The sequence below is a fragment of the Excalfactoria chinensis genome, chromosome 2 (genome assembly GCF_039878825.1).
Source record: "Excalfactoria chinensis isolate bCotChi1 chromosome 2, bCotChi1.hap2, whole genome shotgun sequence".
In the NCBI taxonomy this organism is placed as follows: domain Eukaryota; kingdom Metazoa; phylum Chordata; class Aves; order Galliformes; family Phasianidae; genus Excalfactoria; species Excalfactoria chinensis.
Window position 1 is genome coordinate 117,908,814 of NC_092826.1, and position 22,017 is coordinate 117,930,830.

At 44.0% G+C, this 22,017-nt stretch overlaps 1 protein-coding gene across 1 annotated transcript; it reads right to left on the reverse strand.

The window, feature by feature from the left end:
- Positions 1 to 12,867: 12,867 nt before the first annotated feature.
- On the reverse strand, positions 12,868 to 18,311 carry EIF1B (eukaryotic translation initiation factor 1B). The gene is made up of 5 exons (XM_072328282.1): positions 18,148 to 18,311; positions 17,853 to 18,050; positions 16,229 to 16,392; positions 15,447 to 15,548; positions 12,868 to 14,859 (listed from the first exon to the last, which is right to left on the reverse strand). The coding sequence occupies exons 2-5, from the start codon at positions 17,881 to 17,883 to the stop codon at positions 14,815 to 14,817; spliced, it is 342 nt and encodes a 113-aa protein (XP_072184383.1). The 5' UTR covers positions 17,884 to 18,050; positions 18,148 to 18,311; the 3' UTR covers positions 12,868 to 14,814.
- Between the last annotated feature and the right edge of the window lie 3,706 nt (positions 18,312 to 22,017).

Below are 22,017 nucleotides of genomic sequence, written 5' to 3' on the forward strand. Positions count from 1 at the left end.
CTGACATATATGGAAAAGGAACTGCCAGAGCTGAGTGAACACACAAAACTTGTGTGGCAACTCTCTGGATAAAAGAGAGCTTTGCAACACTTCTGCTAGGTGACGTGTTTGGCAGTGAAGAGGGCTCAGTTATCTGATGTGCCTCCAAACCTCTCAACCCCTAAAACAAACCTTAAATTATCTTGGTTTGAGATCTTGATCAGACACTTGGGAGACTCACTTACATTTCCTGAGCTGAGGAAAACCTCCCCACTTACAGCAACCAGCTAGCTGGAAGCCCCTGTCTGGCTGAATCACTCAGACAGGTGCTGCTGAGCCTCCTGGGTATGTGAAGGAATTTGAGGCTCACAGTTACTTGAACTGACAACAGAAGATGCTCTTCTGGTCCTCTCTCTTTCTCACCAAGCACCCAGCCATCCCTCAGAGGACTGATCTGAGAGGGATTTAGTATCTGTCATTTGCCTCTTCTTTGGAGACTCAGATGCATGGTCATAGGAACGCAACTTGAGAAGGTACCACATTTCAGCTGAGCTGCAGGACACATGCATGGCATAAATCAGATGTAGCCACTGAGCACTATAATCACAGGGAAGAGCATCATGGCTTGATCTGCATGCAATACCTTGTGAAACTCAATGCTACGTTGAAGAGCCAAGGTAAATAAAATTCATTCAAGAATTCATTCATTCAAGGAGAGGGACTAAAAATGGGTAAACAAAAGAATCAAAAGCTTCTAAATATATCTGCCTTCACAAGCCATTTTGACTAACGAGCAAACAAACAAAAACCCCAGGAGGCACCACAAGGCTTACCAGCACTGCAATTAAACTGAGAGCGGAGGACGTTTGGTTTTGCTTGCTCTGCTGTGGCTAAGAGTACAAATGATAGTGAAAGATTTTTATTTTCAATCTGCTCAGAAGCCCTTCTCCACGTACAAGGCAGACCACAAGACACGTTTTCCATCCTCATTTTTGAGTGCATTAGTTTTTCAAAGTCTTGGGAAAGATTCAACTTGAGGGCCCTACAGCAATGCTTCTGGACCGTTATCAGCATACTATGCAACTGCTGGAGTAATTTAATAAGTATCTCCTTTATGCAGCACTACAGGGAGATTGCAAAGCCCCTCCAACAGAAGAGGAGCACCAATAACCCTGCCCTGTGAGCATGAGGATGTTTACAAACTACTCCTTGCATGTGCAGTAAATTACCAGCAGTATTTGGTGACGCTTATTCTAATTGACTAGAAATGCTGATTGTGTTATAATTAAATTGCCATCCGATTTTACTTGTTAACAGCAGATAGAACAAAAACAGCAGGAATTAAGACATGTAGAATGGAGACCGTACTTAATTCTAGTAGAAATGCAAGGCCAGAACTAGGCTGGTTAAAGAAATGTTGCAGTAGACCAATATCACATTCAGCAGTAACTGTGGAAATGAATATTAGGGAATCTAAAACTGCCATAGTGAGTTTTCTTTCTTTTTTCTTTTTTTCTTTCTCTGATGCTACACCTGTTGCTCTGGACTTCAATCAAATGGACAAAAGCTGTGATTGCTGGGTGACAGTCACTGCGGGCTCAGTTTTTTGAGACATGCTCACAGGCTTAGACAGGGAGCAGAAGCCCATACTTCTAATGGCCATTTTTTGACTGTCGCATTGCTTCCCTCTTGCCAGACCAGTTTTTCATTCAATGCATTGTAGAAAAGTCAGCTCATTGTGCAGATCAGTGATCAAAGGTGTTCATTGTGCAAGGCCTAGAACTAGGTCATTCGGTTCCACACCAGATTTAATCATGTATCTCTTTTATTAGTGAACTCTGCAGGAAAGGTGGCTTGTTACATTCCTTGGGCATTTAAATGAAAGCCTTAGTTGCTTCACTCTATGCAAAATCAAGAGATAAAGTTCTGTTTAATGCTGGAGAGCCCATTCCTGGAGGTACGAGCTGCCATGCCGTGCTTGCGACAGAGCTCAGGCTTTACTGTAACAATTATACCTTTCTGAAAGCTGTTCCATGGGGGGAGCTGAAAATTGTTTAAACCATTCTCCATACAAAACAGAGATGACAGACTGCAACAGCAGTGCTAACATCATAAATATTCCCTTTAGGTCTTTTCTTTCTACTATCTCCACCACTAGTGACTAAATCCAAGCCTACATGGGGATGCAAGCTTTAACACATCCCAATTCCTGACACCATTCCTTTTGCGGCATTGCATTGGTGACGTGGCACCTACAGCTTTTACTTGAAAATAATCCTGGAGGAACACCTTCATCTGCATTGGCCATTGCTGAGTTTACCCTGTGGTAAAATGTACACCTTTGGTTTCTTCCAGGATTTTAAGAGAAGGGCAGCTCACAAGCATTCATCTTCCCATTGGTAAAACACATCACTTCCAAATATGCAATGAATTCTGTGGCTAGACTTCTCAGGAGAGCTAAAACCTAGTGAGGCTTTATTACTCACAACTGAAAATTAGCGTGGTTTGGAAATTAGCCTGCAGACTTTCCAAGATCACAGCTGGCACCGCTGCTCTGAAAGCTGGGCTACAGGAGAGTGACTTGGATAAAGCTGTAGACTGAAAGCTGCAGAACCCCACTATAAGACATTTGTTCTTTTAACTGACAAACCCACATGAGATTAATGTGCAGAGAGTTATTAATCCTCCTACAAACAGATCATTTTTCAGTTCATTAAACATTACTGTTAAACTACCAGCAACTCTTCCTCCATTACTCACACCCGAGAAGAGCAGCTCACAACTATACGGGAGCAGAAATAGATATTAAGCTGTTTCATCCAATGAAATCTTCCAGCATGCAGGATTTTTGTTGTTGTTTCTTTGATGAGGATGGACAGTGAAATTTGGTTTGTTTACACTGAGGTATTTCATCAATGCTGAAGAGGTGTATTTATTCAGTTCAGGAAATATTTATTTTACACTTCCAGAACTTATACAAACAGCAGAGCTGACTGACCTCTTCCCCTGTCCTCCTTTCCATCACCTTCCTTGGCTCTTGCCTTCCAGCAATATAAAAACGCAACCCTGTGCCTTCTCCATCTTACTCAGTGGATCTTTAGGAGAGGCCTCTGCAGGCACTTGGAACCACCCCTTTGCCTGAAGCCTGAATTTCAGCCCCATGTGTGGGAGATCTTCTCTGCCCCCTGCTTGTGCTGCTAGTTGGCATGTGGAGAATTGTGGTTTCAAGGATGCGGTGAAGGAAGAAGGCAACCAGAAGAATAATATATTTTGGTGGGTCTTTTCCCAACATGCCTTTGAGGAACAAAAGGGGGAAAAAAAGACATTCTTTCTGGTAAGAAAAGAACAAGCTGGAGAGGAACACGTGGGATTGGTTAAGAAATTATAGGAATCTTACAAATCTGATTGATAAAATGCAGATATACATCTGAAAATATTTTAGACCCTTCCAAACTGGGTTATTAATTTAATATGGTTCTACTTTCAAGAGATATTTGCTCAAAAATCTAACCAAACTGACTTTCAGATCTAGCCCATGTTTATATATATATATATATATATTTTTTTTTTTTTTTTCTAGTCTTCAGAGCAGCTATTAGTGTAGCAAAACCTCAATTTTTCATCCAAAGCAATAACTAGTAGTCCAAATTTCTTTACTGAGTGACCAACAGATTCAGTTTTAGCTAGGTCATAGCTGTAGTTATGTAAAAGCAACGTCATGGCCCTGAGAATAACCCTTCCATTATGCGATGCAGTCAGCTTTGTTCTTCAGCTAGGAGCCCAGTAAAGAATCCACATGCACTGAAGATCCACACTTTCCAGTGAGTAACCAAGCCTACTTGTTTTTGCAGTGTTAAAGTACCCACCTGTCTTCAGCAGTGAGAGAGGCAGTTTACACAAAATGCTTAGGTTGCTAGGTAGAAACTAAACCCATGTAGTACATAGGTTACTAGCTGAAATTGAGCCCACCCAATGTGTGAAATGGCAGCACTTCCACTAGACTGGCTTAGGCTGACCTATGTAGCTCCAAATGGCTTTCTCACTGATATCTAGGCTGATCCTCTCAGTCCATGAGTTTTATGACAAGTCCTTACGTACAGAAGTGCGCAATGTTTGAGTCATGCTTACAGCTTTAATCTAGGCCAGGAATGAAATCGGCAACAATTACACTAATCTGTCCAATACATTGTTTGGTTTGGGATTCTGTATCTTGTAGTCAATAGATTCCAGAATTAAGTGACATGCCTGCAAGTCCTTGCTTCCGAGGGAACCTGCGTGCTTTCCAAACACACAAGACAGTTCCAGTTATTTGGTTTCCTGAAATGGAACTCGAGGATTAGGAGACCTTTGGGCAAAGAGTGAAATAGAATGAGGCATCTGCAGTCCCACAGCAATCAATAGGCACCCAGGCACCTGAGCGACCTGCTGGCGCCTGCCCTTAAGCACTACCGGCAGTTTCCAAAGGGGGTCTAAGCAGCTGTTAGCTGGCCTTACAGGCTGCATGCATTTCTGAGTTCACATCCAACAGTAATGCCAATGGAAGGGGACTGTGTCCCAAACCAGGACTTTGCCTTCGCTCACCTTCCCACCTCTTACATCTCACCGGGAGGCAGGCTACTAACACCAGTGCCATCAAACACTGCAGTTCTGGAACTCGGCCCTTAAACTCATCATCCAGTGTCGACTTTCATGGTATTTGGAGAGGGGCAGGCACTATCCTGTGATGTTGAATGATGCCTAGTGCCACGGACTCCTAGTATCGTAATGAGCACGTTCATTCTAAGTAAAAGTGACTCCTTTTTATTTTAGCAGCACCATATCATCTGATCTTACTCTATCATAAAATCACAGCTTCAGTTTCCTGGCTTTATCAATAGATCACTCTTTTTCTCTCTCAAGTATAACAGTCAGTTCCCTTAAGATTTCTCTGAATGCAGCCAGGATCAGTGTCTTACTTATCAATGCAAGTTCAGCGTCATTTTCCTGAAGTTGGTTGCTTTCCTTCCTTTTCCTATTTCCCATTTGCAGTTACCATTTTTGGCATCTTGTCCCAGAGGCGCTCCGTGTTTCTGCCCTGGGAATAATTAGCTGCTTCCCATGGGGCCATGCTGAGGCAGCTGTAGTCCTGCAGAACTAAGTGTCCTTGAGCATGCAGCAAACTACAATTGCCATACTTGAGAGTGACATTAACCAGAATGACCTGAGCCACTATAAGAGCTCAGCAGCCCCAAGAGGAAGAGACATCTCAACCAGTAGAGTAGGTCACCTTTCCTCAAGGCTAACATTTCACAGAATCTGAAACTTTCCACATAGTTAATCTTAATGGAACTAAAATGCTCACAATAGAAGGGAAAAAAAATGCATCTTTCAGAACCTTCTACATTTCAGGAAATGCTATTGATTTATATATTTGGAATGATATTTATATACTTACTTTGTCCCACAGGGGACCAGGGAGACTTCCACATGTGAAATGAATACGTTAAGCTACATTTTGGATTACAGCTTGTTCTGCGGTGTGACTCCATGGGATTGCAGCAGAAAAGCAGCACCAAGGGTAATCTACTCCATGTCTGCTAGCCGTGGTTTGAGATCTTAACAGTGATTACATCAGTCAGGTCCTTCAGCAGGTAAGGCAACTGGAGGGGAGTACACTGTTCTCATGGAGCACACTTTCAGTTCCCCAGTGGCTGAACCAACCAAATTTATCTAGCCAGTATTGGAGAGGGACTGACACCTTACCTTCTATCACTGAGTCTTAGCTACACTTCTATATCCAGAAAGCGGTGGTCTATGGCTCAGTGCCAGGATGGAGATCAGTGATGAGTGGTGTCCCCCAGGAGTTCGTGCTGGGACTGGTGCTCTTTAGCATTTTCATCAGTGACATGGACAGTGGAATCAAATGCACCCTCAGCAAGTTTGCAGTTGGCACCAAGATGTGTGGTGAAGTTGGCATGCCTGGGATGCAATTCAGAGGGACCTAGACAGGCTCGAGCAGTGGGCCCAGAAGAACCTCAAGAGGTTAAACAAAATGCAAGGTCTTGCACCTGCTTCGTGGCAACCTGACTATCAGTACAAGCTGGGGGATGTAAGGATGGAGCACTGCCCTGATGAAAAGGACCTGGAAGTACTGGTGGGTGGGAAGCTGGATGTGAGCCAACAATGTGGAACAAGGACCCTTCAGGGCTGCTCATCTCTGTGATCAGGTAGGGGCAACATGGCCCCGCTCTGCAGCCTCCCGGCCTACCCTCAGGACCAACCTAGGGCTGTATGCAGGCCTTGTGATGCTGTGGGGGTCTGCAGAGCTGAACAATGTGATCTAGCTGTAGGTGTCCCCTTTCCTCCCATGGTCCACATTAAGACAAGGAGACCAAAAGCTCAAAGTTTTAGAGTGCAACACCAATGTAATTTGTCACTTTTGTTTCTCATAGCTACGGGGTACCTACTCTATATGAACAGGATTGTAACTGGTAAACGAATGAAATACACCACCATGGATAACAAGCAGCTGAGGATTTTCGAACATTTGCTAACTCATCTATCAAGCTGATAACAAACACCTTTCCATTGCTTCCACACACACAAAAAAACAACCAACCCAAACCAAAATGTTTTCACTGCAGCTTGTTGAATTTAAATTTGAGTGTGGACTCAGCACAGCCAAAAGAAAGGGAGACTAACAAATACCTTCAGCGAGGAACATGAACTTCATTTTGAGTTAGTCTGCTAGCTGGCAGGAAATTGTTGTTGCATGAGGACCCCAAAATATAGGCCGGTCTTCTGTATGAGTCCAGAGGGGCTTATATCTCCTCACCCTCCCAAATTTACATCAGTGATGTAAATGGTTTTATGGAACAGTGCTAGTTGAAATAAGCTACAAAATCACAGTGCGCACCCCACCACCAGTTCAGAGAGCATCAAACACGGAACCCAGCTTTTATAATGCATGCTATGAGAGTCCACGAGCATCTGAAATCTCTGAGCAGAAGGGTCAGCAATCCTGCTTTTACTAGAAAAAAAAATAAAATAAACAAGAATCATAGAAACATACAAGCATAATTTAAAGAAAATAGGTTTTATATCACTGACAGATTTATCTGGAGACATAACTTTGCATGTGTCTGTGCTATACTCTGGCATGGCAGGTATTGCAATTGCATGCCCAATGAACCAGGCTCACCTGGTGCAAGTCATCTATCCTTTTAATAGAGCTGGCTCTGGAGTTTCAGAAAGTCAGATTTAATGGACACAGTGTGCTTTGGAATCTTGTAATCACATAATGCTTCACTCAAAAAAAAAAAAGAAAAGAAAAAAAAAAAAAAGCTATATACTAAAGGGAAGTTTCAGTTGCACAGAGTTCCACTTATTCACCTGAATCATCCTAAAGGCAAAGGAAAGACTGCTACTGACTCATAGCAGCTTCTGAATCAAGTGTTGAGTTAGAAATCACTCTGTACAATTTCTGCTTAGGAAAAAGTACAAGCTCTCTAGAAGATCACACAGTGATAAAGTTTTATCCTTTCATAGCCAAAGCCATAGGAGTACTATCCAACACTTAACTCACCAACTCAGAGCATTTTTCTCCTCTATGACAGCTTTAATAAGAGCCAGTTACAGTTTTGATGTTACAGGTGTTTTTTTAGTGTTTTCCAATCTCTTTTTTAATTTGTACCCACAGAAATCCAAAGCATTTTGAAGGCTCAAGGATTCCATGTCTGATGGGCTGCTTCCAACTCATGCATACATGGGAAATGAACGAGCCCCCAAGCACTATCCATGCTCAGGTCCACTTAGGTACCTGTAAGGGCCCAGGCAGCTTGGGATGGCACAGGAGAGGACTTTCAGCCATACAATCTTCTGACCCCTAGCAAGGCCACTGCTGGCATCTCTCATTGTTTTGACTGCTTCTGCAGCACTGGTTCCTTACAGCACTTTCCTGCAGACATCAGGGTTTGGCATGAAGTCACTCCCATTTTCCTCTTACATACACACACACCTCTCTCCTCCACCTCAGTCCAACAGAACCATTCCCAACACCAGTGCTTCTCTGAACCTGCAAACACAAGAAAACCGAGTGGACAAGAACCAGCTTCTTCTTCCCCAGAAGCAAATCACTTCCCATTGATTTCCCTCCCAGAACTGTCTTGCCATCAGAGGTGGTGGAAACTGCATTCCCCAGTTTGCTATCACGCTCAGCATGTACTGTCTTCCAGTGCCATCTAGAGATACAGACTGGAAACAGCAAGCAGGCATTTACATAAGCGTTATTAAAACATAATTCAAGCTTATAAAATGGGTTAGTCAGATAGAGGCTGGTTATTTAATTTAGTTGCTTTTGGACTTTTCAATCAACGCCATACACATTTTCTTCTTTCTTAAACAAAAGCTTTCTGGATGCACACAGCTTATGGCTGTTAAAAGCCCAGCTTTGGAACTATTTGTATAATATACAATATACAATATACAATATACTTTTGAAAATAAAACCCCAGTGGATGCTTTGCCAGAACCAGCACTATAAGATGCAATCTGGATAATATTGTCCATCCAATTTCAACTATTTTAGGACAATTTCTCTTGATCCATACTTGCATAGGGACTGGAAAAACAAGTCAACCCGTTTTCCTAGATCACTAAAATAGTCCACGGACACAAACTGCAATTGATGCATCTTTCAGCAGCCGTGCTGTTCCCATCACATAACTGTGCTGCTGGGTAAGTAGAGCTGGGCAGCTCAACTTGGGTAGCATCAGGCTTGCCAAATGCTCACACAATCCGTGCTCTGTCTTTCTGCAAGGGGATCTGTAAGAAAGCACTGCTTTGGGGGATAATTTAGAGCACTGATATAAACACAAGAACTCTTCTGGGCAAGAAATGCCTGTTACATAATGTAAGAGAGGCTTCTATATTAATAGTTGGCTTATTGAACCATAGCCCCACAAGTCTTGAAGATCATCATGTTACCTCTTCGCATTCAATTTTTCCCCCAAGCTTCCCTTTTAAAACATTCTTAATGCCTTCATCCCGAAAACATGAGAGTATTGGCAGTCCAAACTCAAGTTAGATAGCTGCTAAGATACCAGAATCTAATCAGAGATTAGACATCATCTCTCGTGAGGGTGAGTTGGGAGTCCACAGATTACATGGAGTGAAGGGTACATCTGGACAATTCCAAGCATCAAGTCACCTTTTTGTTGTTTAATACCCTGTAGAGCTTTGAGACAGCCATGTAAAAGTGGTATTGCCATTTTAAGCAACCAACTGAGCAACTTTCCTTTGCATTTCCACTGCCTGCAGCCTCATCCAACAGCAGGCAACTGCTAGGAACAGAGTGCTTTCATTTTGTGTATAAAGTAACATCCTTGGATGCTCACTTGTTCTCTGTTTGCCAGCCTTGCCCGTTTCCACTTTTGCAGGGCTATTTTCCCCCACTGCAAATTTCCACAGTGGACTACTGGCAACTTCCCTCGTTCAGAGGGAACTGCCCTGAAGTTGTCAGGGTGTCTTATCAGGCAGACAAAAAATAAGTGAAGGACTGTAACACACCAACATAAGAATCCAGCTCCATCAGATCGCATACACCAACCGACATGTTCTGGTAGTTTACATTTATTGCTGGAGACACAGCTGTGTACCAAACTGACTGCTAACAAAACCAGCTAAGGCCTGGAAACTGCACAGCTGCTTCTGCAGAGTGCAAGGCAGGAGCCAGCAGATGTATTGGCTTCAGGGGGGGTGACTCATAGGGCTCTGCTCTGTACAATGGGACAGACACCTCCTTCCTCCCCGCAGAAACACATGCTGTTGCATTATGCACTTAGCTTCCAGTGTTACCGAACAATGATTTGGTTTCACTGTGACTTTGTTCTAAGAATGACACAAGTTACAGACTCCATGAGATGCCCCTCCCCTTGGTGGCCCAATGTCCTTCAGAAGCAGCTCAGCCAGCCAGGCAAGGCAAGGGTGGGTGAAGATTCCAGTGTTCAGCTGCTTTCAAACAAAGCACTATTCAGTGTTCCACCAATGAACAAAACCACTGCTGGGCAGTCAGGAAACATCTTCATGCCACTGCAAAATTGTACCTAAGGGAAAGGTGGGTAAGGGAAGAAAATACTCTTTTCAGTATTCCCTAGGACTACTTTTCATACCAAAATCTCACTCATTCTCTTGAGTAACTCATGGCTTATTTTACAAGTTATTATTAGACAAAGAAACCCAGACACTGGTTTTGTTCTGCACCTTGAAATCCCAATCCAAATCTCTGCTTTGAGTTACAGGTGCTGTAGGACTGACAAGTGTGTTTGTGGAGCTATCTTTTTCACCAGTGATAACAAGTACAGATGTGTTGATACTACTGGTGCACGCTGATAAAGCCCATCAATCACCATGAGATAAGTCCACCGCTGTATGTGTACTAAGCAGCTAAGGCTGCTTCCTCTACAACGGGGACTGCCCTTAGTTGATTTTTCCAGCAGGACTCTTTGGTACAGACCATTTTTAACCTTCCTCTCTGCAGAACTACTCTCTGGTTATACATCGTTGTATTTTACATTTGCTCAGTCCACCTAAATGAGCATCCTCCTAGTTCACACCACGGCTGGCTACCAAAACAACAAGCAGTGCCACCCCTCATGGAGTCAGGAGCTCCATCGCAACACCCAAGAGTTGTCTGTCTATAGTGTAGGAACAGTGTTGTTTCCATACCTAATTTGAGAGGGACCACAGCTACAGATGAATCCCATCTTCAAGGAGCACGGTCATTCTACCTGCAACCACATTCACAGAATTCAGCTACTCTAACTGAAGTTTCAATATAACACCTGCATAATCATAGCAAAAAATGACTTAAAACGTGGAGAAAAATAGAATTTTATATACAAGTACTACTATCTGACCCAAAATTCACTCCCAAAATGTGATGTTGCATTTCACAGATGTCCCATTCTCTAACAGCTAAGACCAAACTTGCGCACACATCAGTGGCTTCATTTTAAAACACTGCTTATTCAAGAAATTGGATTGTTTGTCTTCTACCTAAAATTTCAGATCTCAAGCCAATAGTCACTGCCTTGCTTCAGAGCTATGATCATCCCAGAACAAGTCTCAATACTTTTAAGTCAGTTAACACGGCTTACAGCAGAAATGTAGAAGTGGAAACGTAACACTCCTTGTAGAAACCAACAGCTCTGTTACAAGAGGACCGCGTACATTGACATTAAGTGGTACTTTCACCAAAGAAAGAAAAATCAGCCCTCTCTTCCTAGTTATTAAAATTCCATTTGCTTTAGGGAAGAAATAAAATATACCATATGTAAAACAGCATCAGCACATTTTATTTCAAAATTGTCTCAGCTCTCTAGCAATACTTTAATATAGGTTATGACTTGTCCAAATAATGATCAAATGGCCTGTCACATTCTTTCACTTTATAAATACTAGTCTCATACATACACTCGCATAATAAGAGATAAGGCTGAGCCAAATTAAACAAGGGTATCACATGAAAACTCCATACCCTGGAGCCTTCCAGGAGGATTAAGAACTGCTGACTAGAACTCAGAGTACCTGTCCTACTCTGTAAGATTAGAGCAGTACAGTGTGTAACAGGGCAGCGTGTGAGATGAGATCTTACACAAACTTTAACCAGGGCATTGTATTACAGCAGGGGGCACTGCCTCACCCTTGCTTACTGGTGGTTTGTGAATACATCAAGCATCTATAAGGCACCAGAATACCTATTACAGTCAGGCTGGTAGAAGGGGATAAATGCAGAACTCTGCTTTGTTTTTAGATATGTCGTGCTCATATGCTATTGTGCACATACTATTCATTGGTTCAATTTGTGCACTCCTTTTCTAAGGTTTTTGCTTGGAAAATTTACTGCTCATCTGCCCATAGCTGTGCTCCTCACATTTGTCTCTGAAACAAAGGGCCAGACTTGGCAGCCCACATGGGCAGGTGAAGTGCCTAGTTCACAGAAAATGGAAAGCTTTCAGACTTAAACCACTACCTTCTACAAATACTGACTGCTACCAGAGTTTGGGAAGCAACAGTCTCCTTAAACAAAGACGTATGCTCTGTACAGCCAGTTCCAATAATTTATCTGTACAACAGCTTACTTCAGCTTATTGGCCAGCGATAGTAGCCTAACATACCTCTGCACAGCAAGGCTACAAAATAGCAGTTTCTGCACCCAACTGCAGCAAGCAACTAAACTTTGGTATTGAAAAGGAGGCAACCCCGGAGATACGGAGTACAGAAGGTTCACGATATTCCAACAAAAGAAAACACCACTATCTGCAGTCTGAGCTTGCCACAGCCTAGGACCCTGCAGGTTTACAAGTGTTTTCTATTACTAGCGCCCTTTTCCTGCCTCAATAATTACAGGCAACATCTATTTTCTAATTTATTTTGGGACAGACAGAGTTCGAAAACTGGCTTCACTGTGAAAGTATGTTTCCCGAGCAGTAACTTAAATAGCTCTTTTTTCTAGTCTCATGTTCTTCAGCTTTCTTGAAACACAGGGCTGTATTTGCTGTATTTCAAGTAGGCTGAGTTTTGACAGAAATCTCAGTGCAAGACAATAGTACATGAAATTGTGCAAGCCTTTTCTCTGGAAGAAGCAGAGGCTTGTGCTTGTAACATGGTTAGCTACAATCTCATCGTGACATTAGCTTTAAACAGTTCAAGGACAAATTCCTGCATTCTTTTTAGCAAGATGAATTTTTGCTTGCTGCAACAACAAATCCCATCAATTTGAACTTAAAATGTATTACTTAATCCCTCTCATTTTTGTTCTTCAAAGGTCAAAGCACAGGCAGCTCCACCAGTACAGCATAAAAATCAAGCCACCTATCAACTCAAGACTCCTCCTTTCAGAAAGCACTCTTAAATGAACAAAATAAAGCTTCTCATTTATTTTGAGTAGAATGACTACAGAGAAATGACTCAGCTTAGGTAATGAAAGTTAAGGGAACATCATCTGCAACAAAGACTGACTCAGTAACACATGAGACTTGCTAATCATTTGTTAATCTCCAATTCAAAAACCCACTACAAGTACCCATGTAGCATCAGTGAAACATGAGACTCTACTGTTTTTTTTGGTTGTTTGTTTTCCCCCTATTGTCAATAGAACAAGCTTTGAAATAGAATGTCTTTTTCCAGTATTTGATAAAATATAGATCGTTAAGTGCTACACACACCAAAGGATTAATCATCTGTGAATCAGGACTTGATAACTTGTGGAACAATAACTTTATCTCACTAATGTGCAAGACTAGCATAATACTTCTCATTCTTTGGATTTTAGTTCCATGTGTTGATATTTTATGTTTTCAGGAGGCATTTCCTCCTCATCCTAAGCACATTACACCTTAACAATATTCTCTCTTCTGGGACACCCTTCTGGAACAGAAAGGCCTGTAACACCAGGAAGAATGCATGGAAATTTGAAGAGACTGAAAAGTGGATTCTTAAGTACAATTATCTACACCACAGAGTACAAAAATGTTATATGATTGCTCTGCAGTGCTCCCCTAATAGTTGTTAGTGGCATAAAGGTTCTTACCTGAACTCATCAAATGTTCTAATGGGTTACAACTGAGCATTTGTCTAGAAAGGCAAGCCTCTGAACATGAATACAGCCACAGGTGGTAATAAACAGGAAAACTTCTCACATTCTTGCTGTCAAGTTTGGTAATCAATTTTTTCCCCCCCATGTTCACCTTTCAAAGTCATTTCATTCTGTTAAGACGTGTCTTGCACACAAAATACTAAATACCTTCAGTTAACTAAAACTAGATGAGGAGCTTGGTAGAAAAAAACTCCAAAACCTCTATTATAACATTGAATAAAACCTAAATCAGCTTCCTCTAGTAACACCCTAATGCCACAACAAAATCCTCCCTATTAAAACTTGCATACCAGAAAAAAAAAACCTTAGTGATGAGCCTGTTTCTTTCCTTGCTTCTGCAGCTAACACTACCAGCTAATAGAAGCAGTCTGCCTGCCAACGTTAAATGCTCAGTCACTGCAGAATCCAACTCAGTATTGTTCCCCTTCACTCTGACAGAAGAGATGAAAATCAACTGACTGGGGAGAAACATTCAAGACCTAAATGTTTAATATACTCTCAGTAATAGCAGCTTTAAGTAGATCAATTTATGTTAGTCCTACTACGCTTAACACCATTACTACATACTGCAGTAAATTTTGGAGAGAAGATTCAGTTACTCAACAAAGAACATCTTACCATGCTGCTATTAAGATACACCTACATAAAAGACTCAAAGCTCTAGTCTTACAGCTACAGCATAAGATCGCATCAAGCTAATCTACTGATTCACCAGCTAATACTTTGTGTAGATTTGCCACTTTTTTTTCAGTAAGCAGCGAGCTCTACTTGCCACAAAACACTTCAGCCACTCTGTAGTAAGGCTGCTGCACTAGATTAAACCTTAAGCTAAAGCATTTCAGATATCCCAGAAAATACATGAATCAACTTTTATTGTTTCAAGCAACAACACACACTATTTTAGTACAACCCACACATTTAAGTCAGGTGAAGAACAGTCAACTGAACAATCAACACTAAAACATTTCCATTGGAAATGTGCTGAAGTTCACAAGTGTCTTCATTACCACCTTACTGAAGTTTTCTTATGTGTTTCTAGCCTACACACCACATGTTTCACACAGTCATGCAAATCTGAAACCAATGCAGAATGGTGAGGTAATAGGGAAGTCCATTCATTGCAAAGATACATTTTTCACAGAAGAGCCAGGCCGGGTAGAACCAAACACTGCAGGATTCTTCATGGGAGTAGGGGTGGGTTAGAAACCATGAACCTTCAGTTGTTCTTCCTTAACAATGCCAATCTACAGGAGAAAAGCAACAAACTTCAGTACAGCTTCCACGCGTCAGATACTGTGGTATTAAGTCACTGCAATCTTCTACTTTGATTAAAGAAACTGAAATGCAGTATATACTCAAGAAAGCAGTGTTCTGTTTTCTGGACTATTTCTGGGCCACAGAGAAGAATTTACTGCACAAAAAATAAAATCCCGTCAGATGCTGGATCTGTTTTGTAGTCCTACCACTCAGTCCTCAATGGTCTAGAATCCCTGCATCATGATTTACATCAGTAAGATAGTGATAACAGCTTCTTCCTCTACAGAAGCGTGAGTTTTAAAACTATGCTTTGCATCAAGCACTTGATTTACAAAGAACTCGAGTTGTGCTGCCAGAAAACAAAACGTATGCTGTAGCAGGGTAAATGCATTCTAAAGCAACAGTTTTGCTCAAGGTCACTGATCCTGCAAATGTCATTCTGCTTTTTGGCTGCAAATATAAAGGAACTACAATACATGTATTTAACTGCCTAATTAACATCACCGTCATCCATTGCACTATTACTTCCAGGCAGGTTTAGAATACTGCATGGTATTTATCTCTAGTTCCTCACCTCCAACAGGAATTGGCAAATGTTCTTCCTCTGGTCACCTTGAAGCTGGATAACTTCGCCGTATTCAGGATGCTCAATCACAGTACCATTACAAGCAAATTTCTACAGAGAGAGATTTATATTGTAAGACATCCAGTGCTCACTATGATTTTGCTTAGTAAGCTTTTTCAAGAGAATCTGGTCACAAAAGCTGCTCACTAAATTCCAATGCCAAGCGCAGCAAAGGCTAGATGTACTCTAACCTCATTCCAAGAGCAAACTGAATGTGTCTGATATATACAGAGAGAAAAACTAAACTGCTGATAGGAAATTCAAGTAAAGAGTGGATTAGCTACCATGCAAAAGGAACTGGCCAATACTAACTACAAGAACAAAAAACCAAAAGCCTAAAGTAGTCTTTCAGCTCTGCACTACTGAAAATAAAAGTATTCTTACCCTAGAAAAACTCAAGTCTCTACTTCAATGGTAACCCAGCCCTGACAGAAGCCGGAATGTAGAAATAGTTTATCTCCAACTGACCTTATTCCTTACATCAACAATGTCAAACATTTGTGAAACGTAAATGAAAAATTCAGAATATGCTGAATTTTATTAACAGGAAAGAAACTCAGCTTTTTAACAAAAAAAGCAAGCATCATCGATGGAGCTTTTGAGAAAGCTACGGGAAAGGAACCTCAAAAGTGATGTGCACTATAAAGAACGATATAAAACAAATGTTTGGTTACTTGACATCAGTAGCTATCATAACCCTTTCATCTTTATTCTTAAATCAACAATTTCACCTTCTTGAAGGCTTTCACAAGTTTCTTCTTGTCATAATCATCTGCAATTCCCTGGACAGTGGTTAGAGTCTTTCTTCCGTTTCGCTGTTGGATCCTTATATGAATGTAATCCTCAGTCCCGGCCGGGAGTAAGTCGTCGCCCTTTGTAGCATCAGCAAAGGGGTCTACAAGAAGAAAAACATCCATCTAAATCCCACAGAAGGAAAAAAGAACAAGCTCAAAACACAACAATTTCTCACCTCACAATGTCTTTTTTTAAGGTATAATTTCACCCTTTTTCAAAATCTCTTAAAACCAAACTACTTTTTTAAAGCTGTATTAAGCCTTACCTAACCTACCAACACAACAGTGCCTTTTGACAGCTGCTTGGATATAACACTTTTCAGCCACAGTACCATTTTACCGCACTATTTACGTCTTGTAAACTGCAAAGCTCTGCACCTGAAATGAAGGTTCCTATATGTGCTTTTAAAAGCACATCATGTTTCAGGCAGTCATTAAGTATTTTAAGGGAAAAAGTCTGTAAGGTGGTCATATTTTTTTAAATCAGAAAAGTACAGAAAAATAGAAAAACTCCTGCACGAACACTCCTTTACAAGTTCAGAACATAAACTGTATGCCATGACAACCACATTAGCAGCATTTTCAGTCACAGACGTAACTCCTAGCTCTAAAATGTAAAACATAGCAACAGACACTATGAGACACAAGATGCAGTCTCTCAACCAACCCCTTGCAAGTAACTTTAGGCAAGAATTTTAATAAGGTTATTTAGCCTTTAAATGCAGAAACGCCAGCTCTGAAGCTCTTCCAAGCTTAAATGTACCTAACATGGGTGAAACAGCAAGACATTTCAAAAGAAGTGTTTCCAGGTAATGAAATCACACAATCGTTACAGTTAGAAAAGACATCTAAGATCACCTAGTCCAACCAATGACCCACCCACACCCCACCATTCCCACTGACCACATCCCTCAGCACCACATCTCTGTGTTTCTTGAACACCTCCAGGGACAGTGCCCTCCACCACCCCCCTGGGCAGCCTGTGACACTGCATCGCTGCTCTTTCTGATAAAGAGATTTTTCCTAATATCCTGAACATCCCCTGGTGCAACTTGAGGCCATTCCCTCTCATTCCCACTTGTTAGGTGGGAAAAGAGGTCAACCACAGGCTCCTTTCAGGTGACTGCAGAGAGAAACCAGGTCTTCCCTTAGCTCCTCCAGACTAAACAATCCCAGTTCCCTCAACTGCTACAGTGCCCTCACAGCTTTGTTGCTCTTCTTTGGATATATTCCAAGGTCTCAGCCTCCTTTAGTGAAGGGCCTAAAACTAAGCGCAGTATTGCAGGTGTGGCCTCACCCGTGCCAAGCGCAGGGGGACAAAACCCTCCCTGCTCCGGCTCGCTACGTTATTTCTGATACAAGGCAACAAGCAGTTGGACGTCCTTGCTTCTGTCACCCTTTGTCTGGGCACAAGGACTGACTGCCCGAAGCGGCCACGGACCGCAGCGCTGGGAAATGGCGCTGCACAAGGGGCTCCAGCGGCCCTGACACCGACCGGGGCTCGTTTGGGGCCGGCTCCGCGGCTCCCCGGAATAGGGAACGGCAGCCGGCGGACTCTTACCGAAGGATTGGAGGTTCTGGATAGATGACATGCGATTCTGCGGCGAGAGGCTGACGCAGCGGGGAAAGGCCGCGGCTGGCTCCGCTCGGGTCACGTCTGCGGCTCCGCAGTGCCGGCGGGGGCGGGGAGGGGAGGGAGCGGGGAGGGTGGGGAAAGAACGAGGGGTGGGATAACAAGAACACAAGGAGGCGGACGAACCTGCGAGGGGAGCAGAAAGAGAAAGGAATGAGAAAAAGAGCGAACACCGACGGAAAACAGCGCTCGGAGTCCCCCGCGGCACGCCGCCCCGTCGTACCGCTAACGAGCAGCGGCCGCCGCTTCTCCTCACAAAATGGCGGATCTCCCGCGCCGCGCACCTGAGCGCCCCCGCCGGCCCCGCGCTGCCTCACGGGAACTCGAGTTCTCCCCTCCGCACTGCTCTGGGGCGCGCGGCGCCGCTCCGTGCAGAAGGACTACAGTACCCGGCGTGCACCGCGCCGCCGCTGGGGAAGCAGATGGCTGCTGGGCCCGCAGCCTCAGCTCTGGGGCCTATTTGTGTGCGTACGTTTATGTTCGCAGTGCGCCGCTTCCCCAGAGAAGCCCCGGGTCACCGAGGCCTCTTCAGATGGTTTGGGAGTACAGACTCTCTTAGGCCTCACCTTAGACCTCAGCACCCAAGGCTTGTCTGCAGAAGTATTTATTAATTGAATATGTAACTGCATGGATGTGTATGGAGGAAGAGGGAAACAGAGGCAGAGGAGGCAGATTTGTGCAATTGTTTTAACACTGGAATAGTAAATTGGAGTAGAAAGAGGGAATAATATTCTGTGCTGACTAAGATAACTGATAACCTGCACAGGAGTGTCTTGATGGGAAGAAGCTGGGGGCAGGACTCGATGATCTCTAGAGGTCTCTTCCAACCCCTGCAATTGTGTGGTTCTGTGAAGAAGCTTTATGTGAAGTATGTGCCAGAGGTATTTTCTAGGAAGAGTGAGCACCCCTTTTTGTATCTCTGAACACAGCATTCATTGAGTTGTTTCCTTTGAATTTCTCACTCAAGCAATCCTCCAGGATCCCCAATTTTCTCTCCTTTGATGTTACCTATCCAGATGTATTAGCAAGTGCAGATGGCATTCATATGGGTGTAATCCTGTCTTATAATCTTGTACCCTGTTGTATTCCATTAGCTTCTTTCAGTGCTTCAGCACATAGGAACAAGAAAAATCTTTTCAGGAAAGCATCACACAGTCTCCAGCACATGGAGAGTGATTTAAATTATTGTCAATCTTGATTTTATCCAATTCTGGTACTATGAAAAAAGGATAACAGACCTCAGCTAAGCTCTGATCCATTGCTCAGAAACATCAAAATGGGAGGTAATCAAAATCCCTAATAAGAAACAGGAGTGATAATGTGCAAGACATAAAAAACTCAGCTTCTTCCCTCTCTGCCATGGCTACTCCAAACTAACAGGAATAAAAAGAGGTAAAAAAGACACTAATTATACTTGCAGTAATGAGAAATTATGATTCCTATACATACTTTTGGGGCATAGCTTTTAAGGCAAATCCGTTGTAGATGTCTTGCCATCTAAACCCATCTGATTTTGTCTTCATGTTTTATACTAGAAAGTGCACTTGTCTAAAAAGGTAAATAAAGGTATACTTTCCTACATGATGCTCCCAGGCTACGTTAGACAGGTTCAAAAAAAAGACAATTTCTACTATATCATCTCTAGCTTTCAGGGGGAAATGCAGCTTTTGTATTAAGTTCAGCCACACTCTCTCCAGTCTACACTGTCCTACAAGTATTACCTTTGTAGAATTAGTTAAATGAGGGGCATCCCACATTAATACTTTCATTTTCCTCACTGTCTCCTTGCTTTTTCTTCTTCCCATTTTTCTAGCAGTGATTCTCTTTTCAATTTCTGACTTAAAGAGGACATAGTAACAATCTGAAGCAGTTTGAATGTCTTTCACACAGTTTTCTTTTTGAGAACCAGTTTCAATGCTTTTATGTTGAAAAACATTATGTAAGTACTGCAATTGAATCACACTTTTCATGCAGAGAAGGGTCTGAGAAAGTAACAGTAAGCACATCAGAATCTGAACAAAAATCAACTATGTTCTGTTTAATTTGTTGTTATGAACATTTGCCCACCATTTTTTCTCTATATGCACTGCGAGCGTGGATCGCCAGCTATGGAGTAAAGCTGAGCCTTTGTGGAATAATCTTTTCTACTTTTATTTGCAATTCAAGAGTCTCCTAGTGTCGCTGACGGCGCAGCCTCTTGCAGGGCTGGTCTGGGTCACGGTCACTGTCGGCCCTTCTCTTAGGGGGCCGCTGGGCCCCACCAGGTGAGCAGCCAGGAGCAGAGGAGCTGCTGCCCTGAGCAGAGGGCCCTGCTGCTGCACCCTGCTCCATGTCCTCATGGGGCTCCTCCGGTTCCCTCGGGATGTGCCCAGCGGGGCAGTGACTGGGGCAGCCCCGAAGGACAGCCTCTGGTGTGTTGGTCAGGTCCTGTGTGCTGGGACTTGCAGGCCGTGAGCTGAGGGTCACTGGTGGGGAGGCTGCAGGGCTAGGAACGGGCAGAGGGCCGTCCTGCTGCTCCCTGGACACAGCAGCACCTTGGAGGCCCAGCTGCCAATGGGCCTCCTCAGCGCACTGGCACACAGCAGTGTGGATGAGGCCCTGGATGAGTGTCTCTGCTCTGTCCTCCAGGACAGGCCACACGTCCTGGAGCAGGGCCTCGCTGTCCAGCCCGAAATCGCACAGAGCATTCAGGATGATGGTCTCCATTGACAGTGCCGGCCACCACTGTGCCCCAAAGATGGCTCTCAGCTCTTGCCGCAGCCAGAGCAGCACAGGGTCCAGGATCTGCTGGTGCCGCCTGAACACAGCTGCCCAGACCTCAGGCAGGAGACCTCCCACAGGCACCTGCTCTGCCTTCTCTTCATCTGCCTCATCAGGTTGCAGCTGCTCTGCCTCCTCAGCCTGCTGCTCCTCTGCCTCCTCTCCCCACTGCTCCTCTCCATCCTGAGCCTCCTCTTCATCTGCCTGCTGAGCATCCTGCTCTTCTACCTCTTCCCCGTCCTGCTCCTCTGGCAGCGACAGAAAGGGCACAGGAGATGGTAAAGGGGATGGTGAAGGAGATGGCAAAGAGCTGTAGAGGCTGTAGGCAGGAGCAGCGGCTGCCTGGAAGCAGGCGGGTACAGGCTGTGCTGGGGGCTGGATGATGAAGTCCAGGTTATCGTCGTTGCTCCACTCATCAACCTTGATGACAGACATGACCGTCCTGCAGAGCGGGCAGCTGTTGCTCTGCTTGGCCCAGCGCAGGATTCAGCCCAGGCAGAACTTGTGGCAGCAAGGTACCGCACAGGCCACGTCCTTTCGCCCATCACGGCAGATAGGACATATCCATGCCTGCTCTGCTGCCATCATGTTCACGCTGTGGCCTGCTGGGGACTGAGCGTGAGGATCCGCTCCCCCCTCACCAGCACCACAGGGATGAAAGTTGCGCACTGAAAGAAGGGAGAGAGGCCACGGTCAGTCGTTGTCCCAGGATCAGACAGAAGAAATATCCCAGGCCCTCAGCAGGAACCCTTCCTGGCCCCACGCCTTGGCTGCTCTAAAGCCCCACAGGCTCAGGCTGCAGCCCTGTCAGCTCCCCACATCCCAGCGCTCACCCCATTGCCACCCTGGGGGACATGTCACCTCACAGCTCACCTCTGCTGCTACACGTGCGCCTCGTAGGACCCGGCTGCCCGAGCCAGGCAGGCCAGGGAAATGCAGGTGATGGCTGTAGGGATGGGCACTGAGAGCCGCTGCCCACAGTCCCCAAAGCACAACCCAACACCCAAGCAAAACGCTCGTTCCACCTCCAAGCCTCGCACATACACTCGGCAGGAGTCCAGGCACAAACAAACTGGACCAGGCTCTGCCCACGCCCAAAGGCACTCAGCGAAGGTGGAGTGGTCACAGTCCTTTGCTTGGTGATGTCACCACCTGTTGCTCTGTGATGTTTTCACTGTCCCCGTGGTCACAGAGCACTGTGTGCCTGGGACACCGTGTCATGGTTTTGCAATGTTGTAATTTTGCTATCAGTATTCCACATCATAACATCATGTTAAGCATAGATAATTTTGACGAATCTGCTGCTCACAGAAAGAAGACTACATGTCCCAGG